This window comes from Callithrix jacchus, chromosome 4, assembly GCF_049354715.1.
Source record: "Callithrix jacchus isolate 240 chromosome 4, calJac240_pri, whole genome shotgun sequence".
In the NCBI taxonomy this organism is placed as follows: domain Eukaryota; kingdom Metazoa; phylum Chordata; class Mammalia; order Primates; family Cebidae; genus Callithrix; species Callithrix jacchus.
Window position 1 is genome coordinate 52,119,178 of NC_133505.1, and position 22,069 is coordinate 52,141,246.

General features: G+C 50.3%; 2 protein-coding genes across 8 annotated transcripts in view; one reads left to right on the forward strand and one right to left on the reverse strand.

Moving 5' to 3' along the window:
- Positions 1–21,422, forward strand: RSPH9 (radial spoke head component 9). 7 transcript variants are annotated; one of them, XM_054254022.2, is made up of 7 exons: positions 1–255; positions 4,978–5,143; positions 8,623–8,752; positions 9,935–10,081; positions 11,255–11,322; positions 15,770–15,850; positions 19,470–21,422. In XM_054254022.2, exons 1-7 carry the CDS (start codon positions 29–31, stop codon positions 19,779–19,781), a joined length of 1,131 nt encoding a protein of 376 aa, XP_054109997.1. In that variant the 5' UTR covers positions 1–28; the 3' UTR covers positions 19,782–21,422. The 7 variants fall into 7 exon arrangements, with proteins under 7 accessions (XP_054109997.1, XP_035151627.1, XP_054109999.1 ...); XM_035295736.3 differs by having other exon boundaries at positions 11,282–11,322; XM_054254025.2 differs by lacking the exon at positions 1–255 and adding an exon at positions 394–616.
- The window catches only part of MRPS18A (mitochondrial ribosomal protein S18A), a 19,675-nt gene continuing 17,736 nt past the window's right edge, over positions 20,131–22,069 (reverse strand). The window contains exon 6 of the mRNA XM_002746592.7: positions 20,131–20,583. Coding sequence (XP_002746638.1) covers positions 20,439–20,583 — 145 coding nt within the window. The 3' untranslated portion in view covers positions 20,131–20,438. The remainder of the gene's footprint in view (positions 20,584–22,069) is intronic.

Genomic DNA, 22,069 nt, shown 5'->3' on the forward strand with positions numbered 1-22,069 from the left:
AGACGCGTTGAGCAGAGCCGCAAGCCTGATGGACGCCGAGAGCCTCCTGCTGTCGCTGGAGCTGGCGTCTGGCAGTGGGCAGGGCCTCAGCCCGGACCGTCGGGCCTCGCTGCTCACGTCTCTTTTGCTGGTTAAGCGCGACTACCGCTACGATCGGGTTCTCTTCTGGGGCCGCATTCTCGGCCTGGTCGCCGATTACTACATCGCGCAGGGCTTGAGTGAGGACCAGCTCGCACCGCGCAAGACGCTCTACAGGTGAGGAGGCCCTTGGTGCGGGGCCGCCGCCGGACCCCAGAGAGTGGCTACCTGGAGAAACGGGGGAGTGGGCGGGTCTTAGCAATCGAAAGGGGCGGGGCCCATAGGGCCAAGAGAGGGGTGGGCGGGAGCTGAGGTGAGTGGAATCGGGCAGGGCCAGAGGGGCGGGCCTGGGGACGGTCGAGGGGTGGTGGAGGAAAAGGGTGGGGATTGGGATGTCTCGGAATCTGAGGCTGGGGAGGAGCCTGAGGGGGCGCGGCAACGGACGGGCGAGGTCCCGGAGGGCGGGGCCCTGCGAAGACCTGTTTTCCTCCTGAAGAGGCCAAGAGAAACTTGGATGCAGATGGTTTACAGAAGAGAGGTAGGGTCAAGAACGGAGGGGAGGCAGTGGGAAGGTTTCTGGAAAATGCGGACCTGGAGATGAAGACAGGTGCTAGCCAAGTGTTGGGCCTGGCTCGGTTTGGAGAAGGGTCAGACGCCCGGAGGAGTGGGTGGTGCTCTTTGATGGGGGTGTCTGCTCTGCAGCTGGAGGCACTTTTGGAAGTAGAGAACGAATGCGGAATGGGGAGGGAGCTGGGGAAAATTCCCTGGTCTCTACCATACAAGACCATCCAGTCTCGCCCTCTCCTCCCCTCCCCTCTCCTCCCCTCCTCTCTTTCCCCCTCCCTTCCCCTCCCGTCCTCTTTCTTCTTTTATTGAGTCTCTCTCTGTCACCCAGGCTGGAGTGCAGTGGCGCAATCTCGGTTCACTGTAACCTCCCGGGTTCAAGCGAATCTCCTGCCTCAGCCTCCTGAGTAGCTGGGATTACAGACGCGCGCCACCACATCTGGCTAATTTTTTGTATCTTTAGTAGAGACGGGGGTTTCACAGTGTTGGCCAGGCTGGTCTCGAACTCCTGACCTCATGATCCGCCCCCCCCCAGCCTCCCAGAGTGCTGGGATTACAGGCGTGAGCCAACGCACCGGGCTAATTATTTATTTATTTATTTTAATTTTTGTATTTTTAGTAGAGACAGGGTTTCACCATGCTGCCCCGGCTGGTCTCAAACTCCTGGCCTCAAGTAATCCACTTGCCTCAGCCTCCCAAAGTGCTGGGATTACAGACGTGAGCCACCACGACTGGCCAGCCTCTTTTTGACTATAGGGGAACTTACTACCTTACAAAGCAGTCCATTCGGCCAGCCTGGGCCATATAACAAGACCTCATCACTATTTAAAAAAAAAAAAAAAAAAAAGGCCAGGCTTGGTGGCTCACGCCTGTAATCCCAGCACTTTGAGGGGCTGAGCTGGGTGTGGATGGATCACAAGGTCAGGAGATCGGGACCATCCTGGCTAACACAGTGAAACCCCATATCTATTAAAAATACAAAAATTAGCCAGGCATGGTGGCGGCACCTGTGGTCCCAGCTACTCTTGAGGCTGAGGCAGGAAAATTGCTTGAACCTGGGAGGTGGAGTTTGCAGTGAGCCAAGATTGAGCCACTACACTCCAGCCTGGGCAACAGAGTGACACTCTGTGTCTCAAAATAAATAAATAAACTTAAAAAATTAAAATGTCAGCACATTGACTCATACCTGTAATCCCAGCACTTTAATAGGCTGAGGTGGGCGGATCACGTAAGGTCAGGAGTTTGAGACCACGTTAGTCAGCTAACATGGTGAAACCTGTTTCTACTAAAAATACAAAAAATTAGCTGGGCATGGTAGTAGACAACTGCAATCCCAGCTACTTGTAAGGCTGAGGCAGGAGAATCTCTTGAACTCAGGAGGTGGAAGCTGCAGTGAGCCGAGATTTCGCCATTGCACTCCAGCCTGGGCAACAAGAGTGAAACTCCATCTCAAAAAATAACTAAGTAAAATAAAGCAGTTCACCTAGGCTGCAGGTAGTTGGAGACTTCATTCATCTATCCATGTATCAATACAACATTGATTGGGTGCACCCCATGCTAAACTTGGTTGCTAAGATGGCAGTGTACATCTGTCTCTGAGTTATTTCACATCCTAGGGAGGAAAACTGATGAGTCAATCAGCAATTCCAGCATGCTGTGTTGTACACAAAGGGAGACCAAGGTGGGCATTCTAGAGAAAAACCAAATAAGGTAACTAAGGGAGTAACTTGCATTGAGTTCTGAAAGATTGAAAGATGAGCAGGTATACTACAGGCAGGTTTTGAGGCAGTTAGAGGGAACAGTTAGACAAACTTGTTGGCTGGGGAAGGCTCAGAGTGTTTGGGAGAACAGGAGTACAATGTTGTATAGAACTGGTTCATGAGGCAAAAGGATATGGAACTTTGTTCATAGGTCATGGGGAACTACTGAGGGGCTTGCAAGAAGAGCCTGCTCAGATCACAGAGGGCAGAATGGCCTGAAAGTGTGGTGAGCACTGTGGTTAGGAGTTCATTGTAGTGTTTATAAGAATGAACCCTGAAAGGTAGAGGTAGCTGAGGGAGTGCAGAGGAGGGGATGGGTTGGAAAGATTTAAGTGCTAGAATTGTCAGTACATGTGACTGATTGGAGGAGGATGGTTGTAAAGAAGAGGTCGAGGCTGAGTCCTCCTTCTAGCTTAGACTACTAAATAAGTAAATACTAGCACCACTCAGGAGAGAATTCAGGGGCAGGACTAGGGAAGACATAGTGAATTTGGTGTGAGGTGCCTGAGTTATAAGGTGTTAAGAAGGCATTTGGAATACAGAAGAAAAAACTGAACTGAAGATAGAGATTTGTGATTTATTTCATTCTATAAGCATTTGCTGAGCACCTACTATGTACTACCATGTGCTAGGTATTGATTTAGACACCAGGAGTTCAGCGGTAAATGAAGTCCTTGTCTTCATGGAGCTTACATTGTAGTGTGTGTTTAGGGGGCAGAGAAGGGGAGATAGACAATAGCTAAACACACATCTATTACATGTCAGATGATGTTAAAAGCTAAGGGGGACAGAGAATACAGGATGGGGTACTATTTTAAACCACTATTTTAAATAGGTGGATCAGGGATAGCCTCTTTGATAAGGTCACATTTGAGAAGACACCTGAAGTGACTGAGAGCATGAGCTATAATAAATATCTGAGGGAAGAGAATTCTAGGCAAGTGCAAAGGCCCTGAGGCAGGTGTGTGCTTAGTGTGTTTGTGGAACCCTATGGAGACTAGTGTGGCTAGAGAGGAATGAGTGAAGGGAGTGTTGTAGGACACAAGGTCAGAGAGGTGAGGGGTGGAAAGCCATCATGCAGGGCCTTGCGGGCATTGCAAGACTTGGCTTAATGGGAGGCCATTGGAAGGTTCCACAGAGGAGTGACGTGATCTGGCTTAGGTGTGAACAGTTGGGTGGGACTAGTCCGAAGGGGAAATAGATGTGGAGGCAGGGAGACTAGTTAAAAGCCTACGGCAATATCTAGGTAGTAGGTGGCTTGGGCCAGGGTGGGAGCAGTGGAAGTGGTGGGAAGTGGTTGGATTCTGGTTACTGACTAGGCAGTAGCTGGGGCTCTGGAAGGCAGGTGGGTAAGACTGCAGAAAGAAAAGAGGGGTGAAAATAGGTCCCTGGAAATGCCTGAGGCCCTGGAGGAGGAGAAAGGGAGATGTCAGAGGAAATAGAACTGGAGATGCATTTGTTGGCGGTTAGGTGTCATGGCCTTCTCCTAAGCAGTTTCTTGAAGTGGTAGGGGCAGAAATCACAGTGCAGTAGGCTGAAGAGTGAAAAGGAGGGGGAGGAAAGGCACCCACAGGGCAATTGTTGTTCTGAGATTATTGTTGAGAGTTGGGGAAGTGGGAGGGAAGGACAGGAACAGCGTTTTCTAGAACTACGTAGATTTGGAGGGCTGCTGTTTTAGTAGGCTGAGCAGTTTTTATATTGAGGGGAATTGGTGGAGAGTAAAGGGCAGGAGGATGAGCAGAGACCAGGCTGGGGACCCAGGCCCAGGGTGTATTTGAGAGGAATGGGAAGGACCTCCTCTCCTAGCAGCAGGAAATGAGAAAAAAGGGAGCCGGTGGGCCTGGTGAGTGCTCCTGAAGACCTCAAATGAGAAGTCCTTGAGCATAGGCCTGGCATTCCTGAGAAATGGGAGGAAATGGTTGTGCTGTTGATTCAGTGGGCAGGCTGAGCATGAATTTAGGGCCCACCAAAACATGGGTCCCCATAACCGAAGAAAGTTCAGCTATCAGAAACTCATCTGGAATTTCAGTCTGGATATCTAGGAAGAGGCTCATTTAATTTCAGCACATATGGAATGAATGAAATTGAATCTGCTTATACATATGAGGGTGGGTTCACTATTGGCACTTGGAGCTTTCGTTTGTTTGTTTTTGAGTCAAAGTCTTACTCTGTCACCCAGGCTGGAGTGCAGTGGTGGGTCCTTGGCTCATTGCAACTTCCACCTCCCAGGTTCAAGCGATTCTCCTGCCTCAGCCTCCTGAGTAGCTGGGACTACAGGCACGTACCACCATGCCCCATTATTTTTTGTATTTTCAGTAGCGATGGGGTTTCACCGTGTTGGCCAGGCTGGTCTCGAAATCTTGACCTTAAGTAATCTGCCTGCCTGCGCCTCCCAAAGTGCTTGGATTACAGGCGTGAACCACCACTTCTAAAGGTCTCACTACAGCACTGGGAGAAAAGATCACAATTTCAACAGCTTTTCCTGGGCCTAACCGACTAGAGAGAAGGGAAGATAGTAGGAAGACTGGGTGAGCAGGGAGTTGGAATCCAGGGGTAATGTGAATATTGTTGGCAGCCTGAATTGCACAGAGTGGAGCCTCTTGCCCCCTGCCACAGAGGAGATGGTGGCGCAGTCGTCTGTGGTGAAGGGCCGCTTCATGGGGGACCCATCATACGAGTATGAACACATTGAGCTGCAGAAGGTGAATGAAGGCGAAAAGGTCTTTGAAGAAGAAGTAGTGGTGAGTGAAGAGGAGGGAAGGACGAGGGCCTAAAAGAGGGCCTGGGCTCATCCAGAACCCAGCCCAGTCCAAATTATGGCAACAGGTACCATCATTATCCCCCTTTTTTTTTTGAGACAGGAATCTCACTGTGTTACCCAGCCTGGTCTCAAACGCCTGGGCTCAAATCATCCTCCTGCTTCAGCCTCCCAAGTAGCTGGAAGTACAGGCATGAGCCACCATGCCTGGCGACTGTTATTATTACCTTTATGCCACCTTGGTTATTGAGTATCTGGGTGTGCTGCTAGGCACCATGCTACTGTGTTTGTATCATCTGTTTTCATCCTTAAAACCCTATGGAGTTGGTACATTACTTTCCAGGTTGTAGAGAAGAGGACATTCTGCCAGTTTAGAGAGGTTAAGTGACGTGCCCAAAGCCACACAGCTAGCTCCTAAGCAACTGGATAAAGGCGGTGGGTAGGTTCTGGGGTGAGGACTGGGAGAGGTGGTGTTCTGTGCTATACTCTGGGGTCAGGGAATGTGCACAGACTCTCATATTTTAGTATCAGTTTTCATTTCACGAAACAGTATGTCAGATGTTCAAAATCCAAAGGTATAAAAAGGAGTATTGTAAAGTTTCCTGCTATCTCTGTCCACCAGTCACACAGGTCCTCTGTTTTAGGGGACATTAACTTTTTTTTTTTTTGAGACAGAGTCTCGCTGTCTTGCTCAGGCTGGAGTGCAGTGGTGCCATCTTGGCTCACTGCAACCTCTGCCTACTGGGTTCAAGTGATTCTCGTGCCTCAGCCTTTGGAGTAGCTGGCATTATAGGCACCTGACACCAAGCCCAGCTAACTTTTGTATTTTTAGTAGAGACAGGTTTTACCATGTTGGCCAGGGCTGGTCTCGAACTCCTGACCTCAGGTGATCTGCCTGCCTTGGCCTCCCAAAGTTTTGGGATTACAGGTGTGAGCCACCATGCCAGCCTGACATATTTTGCATGTGCATGTGTGTGTACATATGTGTATGTGTGCGTCTAAATTTTTCTGCTCAAAGTAGTGTCTGGATCAGAAGCTTTATCATGTCCTAGGAGTTAGAAATATAGAATCTTGGGCCCCAGCATCAGGCATCTGCCTTTTAAAAAATCCCCTGGTCATTTGAATTCACATTAACTTTTATTTTATTTTTAAGATAGAGTTTCATTCTTGTTGTCCAGGTAGGAGTGTAGTGGTACAATCTTGGCTCACTGCAACCTCAACCTCCTGGGTTCAAGGGATTCTCCTGTCTCAGCCTCCCAAGTAGCTGAGATTACAGGCATATGCCACCATGTCTAGCTAATTTTGTATTTTTAGTAGAGACAGGGTTTCTCCATGTTGATCAGGCTGGTCTCGAACTCCTGACCTCAGATGATCCACCCACCTCTGCCTCCCAAAGCACTGGGATTACATGCTTGAGCCACTGTGCCTGGCCTGAGTTCACATTAAATTTCTAGATGCTGCTTCTGGAGACATTTCATGCAAGTATAAGCCTCAACAAACACCATACCTACATATATTCTCTTTTTATCTTAAGAAACAAAACAAAACAAATGGCAGTATGTTATACACATGGTTCTGAACCTTGCTTTTTTTCATTTAACAATATATTTTGGAGCTCTTTCTATATCAGTGCCTTAAAGAGCCTTCCCATTCTTTTTGAGACTGAGTCTTGCTGTCCTGCCCAGGCTATAGTGCAAGGGGCTCATCTTGGCTCACTGCAACCTTTGCCTCCCGGGTTCAAATAATTCTCCTGCTGGAAGAATCCTAGTAGCTGGGATTACAGGCGCCTGCCGCCATGCCCAGCTAATTTTTTGTATTTTTAATAGAGATGCGGTTTTGCCATATTGGGCAGGCAGGTCTTGAACTTCTGACCTCAGGTAATCCTCCCACCTCAGCCTCCTAAAGTGCTAGGATTACAGGCATGAACCACTGTGCCTGGCTTATTTTTTTTTCTGTAAAATTGAGATAACTGTATTTACTTTGCAGGCTTGTGTAGATTAAATTAGGTAACATAATTAAAGACCCTGGCCTCAGCACATAAAGCTTAGTGTCTACCTTTCCTTTGTAAATCGTTCAAGTAGGTAGTCTATGGCAAATAGGTGACCCAGTGACTCTCTAGGGGCCTAAATTGACATGCTTTCTCTGTCAAGCTCTTCCACAAAATCTCTATGAAATCCTTTTGTTCAGGGTTGCCCTAGATAGTAATTGTAACTAAATATCATCTCTGTAAAAAGGGTATGATATGGGGAAATGCTTGGGAAATAATGTAAAACTGAAGAGAAGGAATATGAAACAATATAAACTGTGACTCTAATTTTGCTTTAAATATATGCATAGAGGGCTGGGCACTGTGGCTCACCTTGTAATCCTAGCACTTTGAAGGCTGAAGCAGGCAGATTGCTTGAGCCCAGGACTTCAAGACCAGCCTGGGCAACATGGAGAAACCCCATCCCTACCAAAAATACAAAAATTGGGTGGGCAAGTGGCTCATGCCTGTAATCCCAGCACGTTGGGAGGCCAAGGCAGATAGATCACCTGAGGTCAGTTCAAGACCAGCCTGGCCAACATGGTGAAACTCTGTCTCTACTAAAAATGCAAAAATTAGCTGGGTGCGGTGGCGCATGCCTGTAGTCGCAGCTACTCAGGAAACTGAGGCAGGAGAATCACTTGAACCTAGGAGGTGGTGGTTGCAGTGAGCTGAGTTCATGCACTGCACTCCAGCCTGGGTGACAGAGCAAGACTCTGTCTCAAAAACTAACTAAATAAAAAATTGGAAAAAAAAAAGTTAGCCAGGTGTAGTGACATGTGCTTACATTCCCAGCTACTGGGAAGGCTGAGGTGGGAGGATCATCTGAGCCTGGGAGGTTGAGACTGCAGTGGGCCATGATTGTGCCACTGCACATGGCCTGGGTGACAGAATGAGACCCTGTCTCAAAACAAAAAACAAACAAACAAAAAAACCATGAAGAAAGTATACCAATATGTTATCAGTGATTCTCTTTAGGAGGTAGGATTTTGAGTGGTTTTAATTCTTTTTGGTGTGTCTTTCTCTATTATCCACATATTCTACAGTGAACATGATTATATTTATATTTTTAAAAGGCAAAATAAGCAACATTTAAATATGCTGATAGGATGGTATGCCTCTGGAAGAGTGCATCAGAAACCTTCAATGGTGGTTGTCCCCAGTTAGGGCAACTAGGGGCTCAGGGACTGGGGTGAAAGACTACCTTTTTTTAGTTTTGAATATCAGACCACCTGTATGTGTTACAAATTAAAACATAAACAAATAGAAAGGAAGAACATCTTGATAGGAAGGCGAGGGCTTGCCTGGCATGATCTCTGTGGCTCTGGTGTCCACTACACTGCGGTGATGCAGGTGAGATGGCCATGCAGAGGGACCTTGCACTGGGGTGGATGGGCACAGTGCCCTGGCAGGATACTCCTCTCCTGTCTCCTCAGATCCAGATCAAGGAAGAGACCCGCTTAGTGTATGTCATTGACCAGATTGACAAGGCTGTGGCCATCATCCCCCGAGGCGCCCTCTTCAAGACCCCTTTTGGACCCACCCATGTCAATCGGACCTTTGAAGGTGAGTTCTCTGGGGCCCCTCTCAAGGCCTGGAGGGTATCTTTTCCCAGACAGTAGAACTTATGTCTAGGAGTCCAGCAGGGGGACATTCACACTTCATCAAAGAAGGAGTAGCTGTGACCTTATCACCTGGGAAGGTGTGCCCAGTGACCTGGCCCCGGTGGTCGGTATGGGCTCCCCAGTCACTGGTGCCTGACTCTCTTCAGCTGAGGAGTGGAAGAGCGTATAGTCTCCTGGTCCCAGGGCTTTACATGGGTCTGGGCTACCTGCTGTTTCCTATCTCCTTCCTCCTATCTTCTCCTTGGACCCTCCCCTCCCCTCTCCTCCTTTTCTCTCCTTCCCTTCTCTTTCCCCTCCCCTTTCTCCTGTCTCTTTCCCTCCCTTCCCTCCCTCCTTCCCTCCCTCCCTCTCTCCCTTCCTTCCTTGAGGGAGTCTCACTCTGTCCCCAGGCTGGAATGCAGTGAGGCAATCTTGGCTAACTGCAACCTCCGCCTCCTGGGTTCAAGAGATTCTCCTACCTCAGCCTTAGAAGTAGCTGGGACTACAGGTGTGTGCCACCACACCCAGCTAATTTTTTGTATTTTTAGCAGAGATGGGGTTTCACCATGTTGGCCAGGATGTTCTTGATCTCCTGACCTCATGATCTGCCTGCCTCGGCCTCCCAAACGGCTGGGATTATAGGTGTCAGCCACCGCACCTGGCCCACTTCTTTCTTTCTTGAGTTTTGCTCTTATCATCCAGGCCAGAGTGCGATGGCACGATCTTGGCTCACTGCAACCTCTGCCTCCTGAGTTCAAATGATTCTCCTGCCTCAGCCTCCTGAGTAGCTGGAATTATAGGCACCCACCACCACACCCAGCTAATTTTTGTATTTTCAGTAGAGACAGGGTTTCGCCATGTTGGCTAGGCTGCTTTCACACTCCTGACCTTAGGTGATCTACCTGCCTGGGCTTCCCAAAGTGCTGGGATTATAGGTGTGAGCCACTGCGTCTGGGGGGACTCTATGGCAGGATCTGGTCTAAGTTTGGACTGAGGGAATGCTTATCCCTTTTATTCCTTCAGCTGTCTGTCAGTGGTTGACAAGGTCTTTTGCAAGTCCCACCATGTGGTCCCAATGCAGAGAGAAAGGGGGCTGGGGGGTTTTAGGCTAATGATCCTTTTCCTGCCTGCCACCTCTTTCTAGGACTGTCCTTGTCTGAGGCCAAGAAGCTCAGCTCCTACTTCCACTTCAGGGAGCCTGTTGAGCTAAAGAACAAGACCTTGCTTGAGAAGGCTGACCTGGACCCCTCCTTGGATTTCATGGACTCCTTGGAGCACGATGTCCCCAAAGGTTAATAGTCCGTTACCTTGAGGCCATGGGATCTGTCCTCAGGTCATAGCAGTGGGCCATGCCACCTGCCATTCTCCTCGGAGACTGGAACCAAGGGCCTAGTGGGAGTTGGTGGTTCACCATGGGTTTTTGAGGGTGGGGCTTTCCCAGGGCCTAGAGCTTATAGTGTACACTTGATGGATGTTCTTGAATTACAGAAGGTAGGATTGATTTCCATATGCTTTCACAGAGTGGAGGTATCTCTGTCTCTTGATTTTCATAGCAATCTTGAATGGAGGCAGGTTGGAAATACTCTCCCAAACATCCCTGAAAATACTAACCATACTTACATCTGAACTATTACTTTTGGGATTCTGGGATTTGGGGATTGGATATAATGCTTGGCACATGTAAGTGGGGGTTGATTGACTGAATAGCAAACCACCTACTAAGGCAAGTTCTGTGCATCTGCTTTCTACTATACACATAGGAGAAAGTATTTAAAATCTTAAAACATACAGCTTCAGAGGCCTTCCTTTGTTGTAGGGCCTACCTGGCCCAGGCACAAACCCAGCAGTTGTTAGCAGGGCCACTGAGACCCCATTTCCTTCCCTTGAGCATCTCCCGTAGAGTCTTCGGATGCTATGACCCAATTCAGGTGCCAGGCTCTAGGCCACTGGGGGCCAGGCCCAAGGCACACACTCAGTGCCCTACTTCTTTCTCTTCCTTTGTTTGGTGTTCCTGAGAATGAGAGGGATCTAATGATGACGATGGCAATGATAATGACAACAGTAACAACTAATTCATGGAACATGACACTGCTGCCAGGTTCAGTGGCTCACGCCTGTAATCCTAGAACTTTGGGAGGCAAGTGGATTTCCTGAGCTCAGGAGTTCAAGACCAACCTGGGCCACATGGTGAAACCCCACCTCTACTAAAATACAAAAAATTAGCCCAGCATAGCAGCATACACCTGTAGTCCCAGCTACTCGGGAGGCTGAGGCAGGAGAATTGCTAGAACCCGAGAGGCGGATGTTGCAGTAAGTCGGGATTGCGCCACTGCATTCCAGCCTGGGCAACAGTGTAAGACTCTGTCTCTTAAAAAGAAACAAAAAAGAAACATGACACTGCTTATTGTGTGCCAGGCACTGTACTCAGCTCTTGCCATGCCTTATTTCATTTTAATCTTCACAGCCAGCCTATTTTATCCCCATTTTACAGATGAAGAAACAGAGGCTCAGAGACTTAAACCCAAGGACGCAGTAAGTGTTCAAGTGTTAGACTCCATGGCTCTGGCAGAAACTGTATTGTTAAGTAAACAACACAGTTTAAACGATAATAGGAACCACAGGACGATAGTCACCCACATCTGTAGGGGGAAACACTTTTGAAGAGCAGCCAATGACCCAGCTAGACAGGATCTCAGGATGGGGGTGGGGATGGCAAGGGCTGTGGATTCAGGCTGTTGGCCACTTACTAGCTGTGTGACTTCATGTAAATCCCTCTATTTCCCTGTGCCTCAGTTTTCTCATTTCTAAAAGGGGAGAATTGATATTTTCTACCTCACTGCGTTGTTATGAGAATTAAATGGACTACTATACCACCCTGAATGTGCCTAATCTGATCTGATCTTGGAAGCTAAGCATTTAATTCTCGCATCCAGGCCTGGTGAGTACCTGGATGTGGGAATTAAATGAGTTAACTCATGTACAAAATGCTTATAACAGTGCCTAACACATCATAAGGACTCAAATGAAAATCAACACACTAGCTGGGTGTGGTGGCTCATACCTGTAATCCCAGAACTTTGGGAGGCCGAGGTGGGTGGATCACTGGAGGTCTGGAGTTCAAGATCAGCCTGGCCAACATGGCAAAACCCCATCTCTACTAAAAATAGAAAAATTAGCCAGGTATGGTGGCATGCGTCTGTAATCCCAGCTACTCGGGAGGCTGAGGTAGGAAGAATTGCTTGAGCTTGGGAGGCGGAGGTTTCAGTGAGCCAGGACTGCACCACTTCACTCCAGCCTGGGTGACAGAGTGAGACATTGCCTCAAAAAAAAAGAAAAAGAAAAAGAAAAAAAACAAACACATCTTGGAGATAATGAAAGTTGGTGGTTCTTGACCACCACAATAAAGGAAACCCACATAAAGCGAGTCACACATTTTTTGAAAAGTTGTGTTTATACTATACTATAGCTTAAGTTTGCAATAGCATAGCATTATGTCTAAAAACATTAAAAACAATTAAAAATTCTTTATTTCATAACAGTACTAATCATCTATTCTTTTTGCTGGTGGAAGGTCTTGCCTTGATGTTGATGATTGCTGACTGGTCAGGGTGGTGAGTGCTGAAGGCTGGGGTGACTATGGCAGTTTCCCAAAACAAGACAACAATGGGCTGGGCGCGGTGGCTCACGCCTGTAATCCCAGCACTTTGGGAGGCCGAGGCGGGTGGATCACGTGCTTAGGAGTTTAAGACCAGCCTGGCCAAGATGGTGAAACCCTGTCTCTACTAAAAATACAAAAATTAGCCAGGCGTGATGGCAGGTGCCTGTAATCCCAGCTACTCAGGAGGCTGAGGCAGGAGAACTGCTTGAACCCAGGTGGCAGAGGTTGCAGTGAGCTGTTATCATGCCACACTGCACTCCAGCCTGGGCAACAGGGTGAGACTCTGTCTCAAAAAAAAAAAAAAAAAAAAAAAAAAAATACAACAACGAAGTTTGCCACATCAGTGGACTCTTCCTTTCACAAAATATTTATCTAGCATGCAATGCTGTTTGATAGCATTTTACCCACAGTAGAATTTCTTTTTGAGATGGAGTCTCACTCTGTCACCCAGGCCGGAGTGCAGTGGCACAGTCTTGGCTTACTGCAACCTCCACTTCCCAGGTTCAAGCAGTTCTCTGCCTCCACCTTCCAGGTAGCTGGGATTACAGGTGCCTGCCACCACACCCAGCTATTTATTGTATTTTTAGTAGAGATGGGGTTTCACCATCTTGGCCAGGCTGGTCTTTAACTCCTGACCTTGTGAACCATCTACCTTGGCCTCCCAAAGTGCTGGGATTACAGGCGTGAGCTACCGTGCCCGGTCAAAAGCCTACAGCACCCAGTATTCCCAGGGTTTTTTTTTTTGTAACAGTTTTGCTCTGTTGTCAGCCTCCTGAGTAGCTTCGACTACAGGGACACGCCACCACACCCAGCTGATTTTTGTATCTTTAGTAGAGATGAGGTTTCACCATGTTGGCCAGGATGATCTCCATCTCGACCTCATGATCTGCCTGCCTGGGCCTCCCAAAGTGCTGGGATTACAGGTGTAAGCCATTGCGCTGGCTTAGGTAATATTCTTAATCCTTTGTTGTCATTTCAACAGTGTTCACAGCATCTTCACTAGGAGTGGGTTTCATCTTAAGAAACCACTTTCTTTTTTGTTTTTTGAGACGGAGTTTCGCTCTTGTTACCCAGGCTGGAGTGCAATGGCACAATCTCGGCTCACTGCAACCTCCGCCTCCTGGGTTCAGGCAATTCTCCTGCCTCAGCCTCCTGAGTAGCTGGGATTACAGGCACACGCCACCATGCCCGGCTAGCTTTTTATATTTTTTTAGTAGAGATGGGGTTTCACCATGTTGACCAGGTGGTCTCGATCTCTTGACCTCGTGATCCACCTGCCTCAGCCTCCCAAAGTGCTGGGATTACAGGCTTGAGCCACCGCGCCCAGCCAAGAAACCACTTTCTTTGCTCATCTGTAAGAAGCAACCCTTCATCCATTTAAGTTTTATCATGAAATTGCAGCAATTCAGTCACATCTTCATGCTCCACTTCTAAATTCTAATTCTTTTGCTATTTCTACCACATCTGCAGTTACTTCCTCCACTGAAGTCTTTTTTTTTTGAGATGTAGTCTTGCTCTTGTCACCCAGCCTGGAATGCAATGGCGGGATCTCGGCTCACTGCAACCTCCACCTTCTGGGTTCAAGTGATTCTCCGGAGTAGCTGGAATTACAGGTGCCTGCAGCCATGCCTGGCTAATCTTAAAAAAATATATATTTTTAGTAGAGACAGCGTTTCTCCAAATTGGCCAGGCTGCTCTTGAACTCCTGACCTCAGGTGATCCACCCACCTCGGCCTCCCAAAGTGCTGGGATTACAAGCATGAGCTACTGCACCCAGCCTGGCTTTTTTTTTTTTTTTTTTGGAGACAGAGTCTTTCTCTGTTGCCCAGGCTGGAGTGCAGTGGTGCGATCTCAGCTCACTTGCAACCTCTGGCTCCTGGGTTCAAGTGAACCTCCTGCCTCAGCCTCCTGAGTAGCTGGATGATAGGCATGTGTCACGATGCCTGGCTATTTTTTGTATTTTTAGTAGAGACGAGGTTTCACCATGTTGGCCAGCCTGGTCTTGAACTGATCTCAAGGGATCTTCCTGCCTCAGCCTCCCAAGTAACTGGGACTACAGGTATGGACCACCATGCCTGACTAGTTTTTGTATTTTTTGTAGAGGTGAGGTTTCACTGTGTTGCCCAGGCTGGTCTTGAACAACTGAGCTCAAGGGATCCACCCACTTCAGCCTCCCAAAGTGCTGGTATTACAGGCGTGAGCCACTGCACCCAGCCTAGGCCCACCTTTTTCTCTTGATGGTTTGATGAGAGCCATGGCGATGGAGTGGAAGTGTGGATGGTCAGAGGGCAGACAGCTCTGATTTTCCTCCCCAGTTCCTTATCAGTTAGGAAAATAGCATACTGAGCTGCTGGAAGGCTCCCCTGCCAGGCAGACAGCAGCTGCGCCGGGCTGCTAATTGGGGCCAAAACCCCAAGGAAGAGCTCCCTGGGACACCAGGACTGGTTGGAGGGATGGGATTTGGCAGCTGTTTTCTGGTCAGTGAGGATAATTGTTTCCTTTCAGGGTCTGAGGCAATTGTTCAGGGTGACTTCTGAGCAGGTATGGTTTAGTTGGCTCTGTTCCTGGGGACTCCTGCTCTCTGTGTCCATGAGGTAGGCCAGCGGCTCAGCATCTTGGCCCTTGGCTGAAGTGATAAGACATGCCTCGGCTGAAAAGAGGAGGCGGGAGGGCTATTGTCCTCATGAGCTGTCATGCCATATCCAGGGATCTGCAATGTTCTATGGGAGTGCGTAGCTGGTTCTGGGGTAGCAGGACCATCCTCCTGTTGGATCCAGGGCAATGACTAAGAGTTCTCCAAACTTGGGCTGCAGCCAGGTGGCATATAGATGCAGCTGTGCGTCAGGAGTACACACACACACACACACAATTTTTTTTTTTTTTTTTGACGAAGTTTTGCTCTTGTTACTGAGGCTGGAGTGCAATGGCGCGATCTCGGCTCACCGCAACCTCCGCCTCCTGGGTTCAGGCAATTCTCCTGCCTCAGCCTCCTGAGTAGCTGGGACTACAGGCATGCACTACCATGCCCAGCTAATTTTTTGTATCTTTCGTAGAGACGGGTTTCACCATTTTGACCAGGATAGTCTCGATCTCTTGACCTCGTGATCCACCCGCCTCAGCCTCCCAAAGTGCTGGGATTACAGGCTTGAGCCACCGCACCCGGCCCACACACACATAATTTTAAGTCTTGCTGCAACCTTGGCTCACTGCAACCTCCACCTCCTGGGTTCAAGCGATTCTCCTGCCTCAGCCTCCCAAGTAGCTGGGATTACAGGCATAGGCCTCCACGCCGGACTAATTTTTGTATTTTTTTTTTTTGAGATGGAGTTTCGCTCTTGTTACCCAGGCTGGAGTGCAATGGCACAATCTCGGCTCACCGCAACCTCCACCTCCTGGGTTCAGGTAATTCTCTTGCCTCAGCCTCCTGAGTAGCTGTGATTACAGGCATGTGGCACTATGCCCAGCTAATTTTTTTGTGTTTTTAGTAGAGACGGGGTTTCACCATGTTGACCTGGATGGTCTTGATCTCTTGACCTCATGATCCACCTGCCTCGGCCTCCCAGAGTGCTGGGATTACAGGCTTGAGCCACTGCGCCTGGCTAATTTTTGTATTTTTAGGAGAGATGGGGTTTTACCATGTTGGCCAGGCTGTTCTTGAACTCATGACCTCAGGTGATCCTCCCACCTCTGCCTCCCAAAGTGCTGGGATTACAGGCGTGAGCCACCGTGCCCAGTCAGGGGGCTAGATTTCTAGGTAGTATCCTGCCATTTGAAGCTCCCTAACCATCCACTCTATCAGCAAATAGCCACTGAGCAAGCTACGACAGTCACCTGTGATGGCCCTTGGACTAAGACACCTCCCTTGCCTCTGAGGTTTGGGAAGATCAAATGAAAGAGGATGTGAAAGGGAAATGTAAACTAGAAGGTGCCTTGCAAGCAGGGTCATCGGTGTCCTGGGAGGTAGTTCGGAGGGCTGGAGGGCACAGCTCCTCTCCTTGCTCCACTCTGGGTTGGAGTGGATGTCTCAGAATTGCCAGGTGCAGTCAGACTGGGGCTCCTTCCCAAGCAATTTCTCAGCAGCAATGCTTAGTTCAGGCAGCAGAGGGCAGCAAGGGGCCTGCCTGCCTAGAAAGCAGCCTTTGAAAGCTGCTGCTGCTGGTGGCTGAGGACTAGGAAGGGGGCAAGTGAGGCATGCATGGTGGTGGTGGGGGGAACATGATGCCCAGGGTCAGCCTTCCCTTAGGGATGTGTGCAGGTGGCTCTTGCTATCCCAGTTTCTTGGAAGCCTGGCTGACCAAGTGTTCAGCCTTCTGGGCCATGGGGCCTGACTCTGCTGCTCAGACATTTGATAGGGCACTGGCGGCCAGGGGTGCCTCACTCCTCTTCCTCTGTCCTTGGGCCTCTAAGGATTACATGATTCTATCTTGTGGCCCTTGTAGGGGGTGGGGGTGCCTCTCCCACCGGAAACCCATGGCCATTTTTTTTGTGTGACAAAAATTTTGTTGGTACTCATCTGAGAGGGTTTAAGCCATCTGTTGCCCCTGGACAGCCCTGGTCCCCAGCCTGGCCCACTCTCCCTCAATCTTAATCCCAGAGCAGCCTTTCTTCCAGGATGGCAGGAGAAGGTAATTAGAGTAAGTACACCTTAGCCTGAGGTTTCCCTATTAGCAAGGTGGGTGAGACCCTGGGGGCCCAGGAAACCCTGCAGGGCCCCCTCCTGACTTAACTTGTACCCATCACATTCTCAAAACAGCTTCTGGAGGAGAGTGGCTGCTAGAGGACAGGAGGGATTTGGGAAGGCGAGAGCAGGGGCTGTGAACCTGCAGCACCAGGGCCGCAGGGTTTTTTTCCCCCGAGTCCTGGAGGCGGTGACAGCAGCTGGCTGGGTTCAGCCTGTTCAGCAGTTGCAGTAAGAAAGTGGGTGAAGTTGACAGCAAGTGCCTGGCTCTTCAGGTAGATGCTACGTGACTCCTGGCACGTTAAGAGCCTGTGTGTTTCCTGGGCGACCAGCTGAGCCTGGGACGATGAGAGGACAGGAGTGTGACAGGAATGTGAGGGAGGCAGTGCTGTTTTCCGGCTGGCCCCTCACATGCCACTACCACGCTCCACCAGCACCCTACCGCCTGCACGATGTTGCCCCCTGCCTGGTGGGGGCACTGTCTTTCTTTAGCTCCCCTGCCAGTTTCTCCTTGCTCTCTGGGTAGGAGCCCCTCCTGACAGGCCTGGGCCACTTTACCCAAGAACACTGCTCCTCCCACTCTGTGCCCCCCACCCCTATTATCTACCGAGGTAAGCGGTGGCCAAAGCCTAGGTTGGCAAGCTGGTGTAAGGGCAGGACCCAGCTCTTGCCCAGGCATGCCAAGGTGCTGGCAACAATGAACTGAGAAGGGTCTAGGTTGGAGGACTCCAGGATTCCATTTTTTCCAGGGCAGCATCTGGCCCAGGCAGGCTGCAAGCTGCCCTCCCTGGGAAGGCAAAGACAGATAAGGTCTGGTCTCATCTGCCTTGAACTAAGGCAGTCTGGTCTTAGTTCAAGGGGCCAAGGGACAGTTTGTGGGCTGGGAGAGCTGACAGGTCTGCACCGTGAATCTGACTTCATTATCCTTTGCATGGGTGATGGCACTTGGTGCTAAAGTGAGCTTTGTGACTGGCTTCTCCCTGAGCAGGACCAGGGACGGTCAAACTATATACTCCCAGAAAACTCTGGTTTTGACCTGGGCAGGCGGCTGTATTTTGAGCAGGGCTGAGCTGCCATGAGGATGAGGGGTTCTTGGCAATCAGGTTTCTTGGATGAAGGGTGGTCCCCAGTGGGTGGGGACTGAGTTGTGAGGCTGGTGGGTGTGGCGTGACCAGGGTGGACCATGGTTGGAGGTGGCCCGTGGGAAGCTGGAGCAGCAGGAGCCAAGCCGCCGCGCTGAGCTGGCAGCTGATGAAGGCTTCAGAGCAGCTCTCAGCGCATGGCTGGCTGGTCCAACACCAAAACTTTCAAAGCATTTGCCTTTCTGGCAGGGCCCAGAACAGGGCTGCGGCTGGGCTGGGAGAGGCCTCAGTGCGCAGGGGAATAGAAGCCCCAGATCTTCATCCAGAGGCGATTTTCCCAGGCTCCTTCCTCCCACACTGTGGCTCCCTCCCTCAGTTCTGGAGCTGAATCAGGCCCTTCCAGCCAAGTCTTCATGGCTGCACGACTTAGCCCTTAGCAGGGCTGCTCCTGTGTGGGGAGGCAAAAACCAGGGCAGAACCCAGGACAAAGGCTCATTAGGGGCAGCCCAAGTCCCCTCCCACCAAGGATGGCTCCCAGTTTACCAGCTGCCAGAAAGGGCCATTGAGCTAGGAGGCCTAAACTAGCCAAACTTCTATTTGAGACTTCCTTTCCTGGTCTGGTCTAATCCAACTCAGGAGAGGCTTCTGGGAGTGGGGAAAGAGAGTGAAATGGCAAGTAGGGGCAAACCACACTAGAACTGGTGACTGCACTGGGTATAGGGTGGGAGGAGCTGGTGTCTCCCTTGGCCCAGCCCAACTCCCCTCTGCCTGTGGATTCAGCCTCCTCCCCGACTCAACCTTTAGCTAGACTTGCTGACTGAAACGAAACAGACTGGTTCGAGTTTCACCTCTTCATTTCCTTTGCCCTCTCTCTGAAAGTGGTTTTAAGAGCAGTGAGATGGCTAAAACGGCCAGGTGTGACGGCTCACACCTGTAATCCCAGCATTTTGGGCAGCCAAAGTGGGAGGATGGCTTGAGCCCAGCAGTTTGAGACCAGCCTGGGCAATACAGTAAGGCTCCATCTGTACAAATTCAAAAAAGCTAGCAGGGTGTGGTGGTGCATGCCCATGGTCCCAGCTACTCTGGAGGCTAAGGTGGGAGGCTCACTTGAGCCCAGGAGTCAAGGCTGCGGTGAGTTGTAATTGCGCCATTGCACTCCAGCCTGGGCGACACGCTCTTAAATTGAAAATAATAATGGCTAAAAGGCAATTGGAGTAAAGCACCTTGGAGAATTAAAGGGTCTTTCCCCGTCTCCTCCCAGGGTCCTGGAGTATCCAGATGGAGAGGGGCAACGCCCTGGTGGTACTGCGCAGCCTGCTCTGGCCAGGCCTCACCTTCTATCATGCTCCCCGCACCAGGAACTATGGCTACATCTATGTGGGCACTGGTGAGAAGAACATGGACTTGCCCTTCATGCTATAGAAGGGGCCAGCCTGGATTTTTAAAGAGTCTAAACATGATTTTCCTAAGCTTCAGTGAACTTGGCCTGGTTGTTCTGTCCTACCTTCTTATCTCCATCATCGTCTGGTTCCAGGTTCTGACGGGCCCACTGAGCCAGGGAACTCATCTCTAAACCAAACGGCAGAGGGTTGCAATGTGCTGATGAAAGATACTAGACAATGATGGGTGTAAATGGCTGTGGGAGAAGGTGACAATCAGGGCCCCTTTGAAGAAGGCAGTTTCTTGGATTCACACGAGAGCGGCAAGTGTGCCAGGAATCCCTCCTTGGCTCCTTGCGGCTCTCCCAGACTAAGGAGCTCACAGCTGTCATAAAGAGGATAGAATCTGTTTGGCCCATGAATTCCCTCTAATTGACTCATTGGCCCCACCACAAGAGATCAGTGACTCAGTGCTCAGCACCCAGCCTGAAATGTGCCCAGGTGCCCCTGCACTTCCCAAACAATGAGCACACATCCAGTGGGTAAGCCCATGAGCCTACTTTATGACATTTCATTGGGCAAAACTCCTGTCCTCAGCACTGAGCATGGCCCAAGCCCCACAGCAACTGCCAAGGGATCCAACTGCCCTGCTTGCCTCTAGCTCTCAGCATTGCTACTGGGCAAGCCAAGCATACTGAAGTTTGTCCCACTGTCCCCTGTCCATCCATGTTGGAGGGGCCAGGACATCGTGGTGGGGTGGGACAGGAGTATAGTTGGGGCCGAGGGCTTGTGAGTGGGCCTCCTACTCCACAGCACAGGTGCAAGAGGAACTTTGGAAGCCCTACTGTCTGTCAGTGATACAGCTTCCAAGGTGTTCTTGAGTAGCAGACATTGTCCCTCAGGAGGGGTGACCCCACGGGCATGAGCACCCTGTTCCAGCGGGGGCCTTTTTTGTAGATGGGCTTGACGGACTTGGGAGCCCAGCGCGTCAGGTACCTGTGGAGGGAGAACAAAGACATGCCTGTGAGGGCTGGGACCTAGCTGGAACTGGGAGAGTGGAGCTCTGCGTCCTCAGGCCAGGCCATGGTTGGGCAAGCAAATCCTTTCACCAGTTTCCCTTTCCTGAAGTGCAGGGATTTTCCTGGGAGTAACTGCTGGGTGTCCTGTAAACAGATGGGCTGGGCTCTTGCTGCTGAAAGCCTGTGTGGCCAGGGTCAGGCAGTCCAGAGCCATGCGCTCCCTTGATCCTCCTAATTGTCAATGTTTGTGTGTGTTTGCTGAGCAAAAGGAGGAGGAAGAAACTGCCTGAGCAGATCATTCCTCTCTGGCCTCAGCCATAGGGTGAGAAGAGCTGATGTAAGGGCCTGGAGGAACCCATTACTCTTCCCCATTTGGCTCACTCAGCCACCCCAGCCTTCAGGGAACTCCCCAGGGTACTGTAACTGGTATAGGTAACCCTGCCTCTCACCCAACCTGTAATGGGAACCAAGTGGTAAGGGCCTGTGGGCACAGCCCTAGCCCAGGAAGGTTCCTGTAAGTAGGAGGGGGGTGGGGAAAGATGCCTGCTACCCATGGACCTTTGGCCTCCTCTCGGGATGGCCAGGGCCCTGATAGTTCCCAGAAAAGAGGCTCATGCTGGCTGGGATTTGGTTTTAGTCTGTCCAGAATAAAACTTGGATCCTGTCCAGAAAGGCCCATCCTTCATTCTGAAAGCTCAGCTATGACAAAGGCCAGGAATCCTCCCCTGCCTCCATTCTAGGTTGGGGCTCAACCCAGCTATCTCTAGAGACTGTCAAAGAAAACACTTATTTATTAAAAAAAAAAAAGAAAATCAATAACCTTGGCTAAAAACTCTTTAAAAAGTTAAAAAATGATTGCTGATCTATGCAGTTCAACTGAACTCTGCTGGACCTTGGTCTGCTGCTGCCAGCCTTGCGTGAGGGGAAGATTCAGGAGGTGCTGGCCTGCACTCCAAGCGTACGCTGGGCAGGGAGGAGGGGTGCCTATTCTGTTTCCTTGAGCTGTCACTGCCCTGGCCAGGGTGATGACTATGAAGGAGGCTAGCTACAGGGACTGCTTTTTCCATGGTCTGTGGTGCTGGGTGACAGAAGATTAAGAGAAAGGGAGGGGACCAGGGATGGCCCCTTTGCTGGCCTCTCCCAGGCTTCAGAGGGGTGCATGAGAGATGGGGTAGGAGAGTAGGCTCCCCAGAAGGGGTGCTCATTGAAATGTGGGGACTGCAGAGGATAAGCTGACCAGGTTCTCCTGAGCTACTGCCCTAGAGCTGTTCTTTCTCCCATGCCTTGGAGAGGGAAGCTGGGCTTTAGCTGGCCTTGGGCCTGATGCCTGTGCCACGTGGAGCAGCCAACTGGCAGGGGGTGGGATGGGTGGCCTCCAGCCAGCTCTCTGGGAACACCCCAGCTCTGGCAAGAACCAGCCCCTTCCTACCTCTCTTGAAGGGGCAGCAAGAGGAGGGACACAG

Bases quoted from the DNA above. Each gene is read 5' to 3' on its own strand.
- RSPH9 (XM_054254022.2), top strand. From the start codon at position 29: ATGGACGCCGAGAGCCTCCTGCTGTCGCTGGAGCTGGCGTCTGGCAGT. The intron at 5,144-8,622 runs GTGAGTGAAGAG...CTGTCTCCTCAG, and splicing joins TCTTTGAAGAAGAAGTAGTG to ATCCAGATCAAGGAAGAGAC. The intron at 10,082-11,254 runs GTTAATAGTCCG...TAATCTTCACAG, and splicing joins GGAGCACGATGTCCCCAAAG to CCAGCCTATTTTATCCCCAT.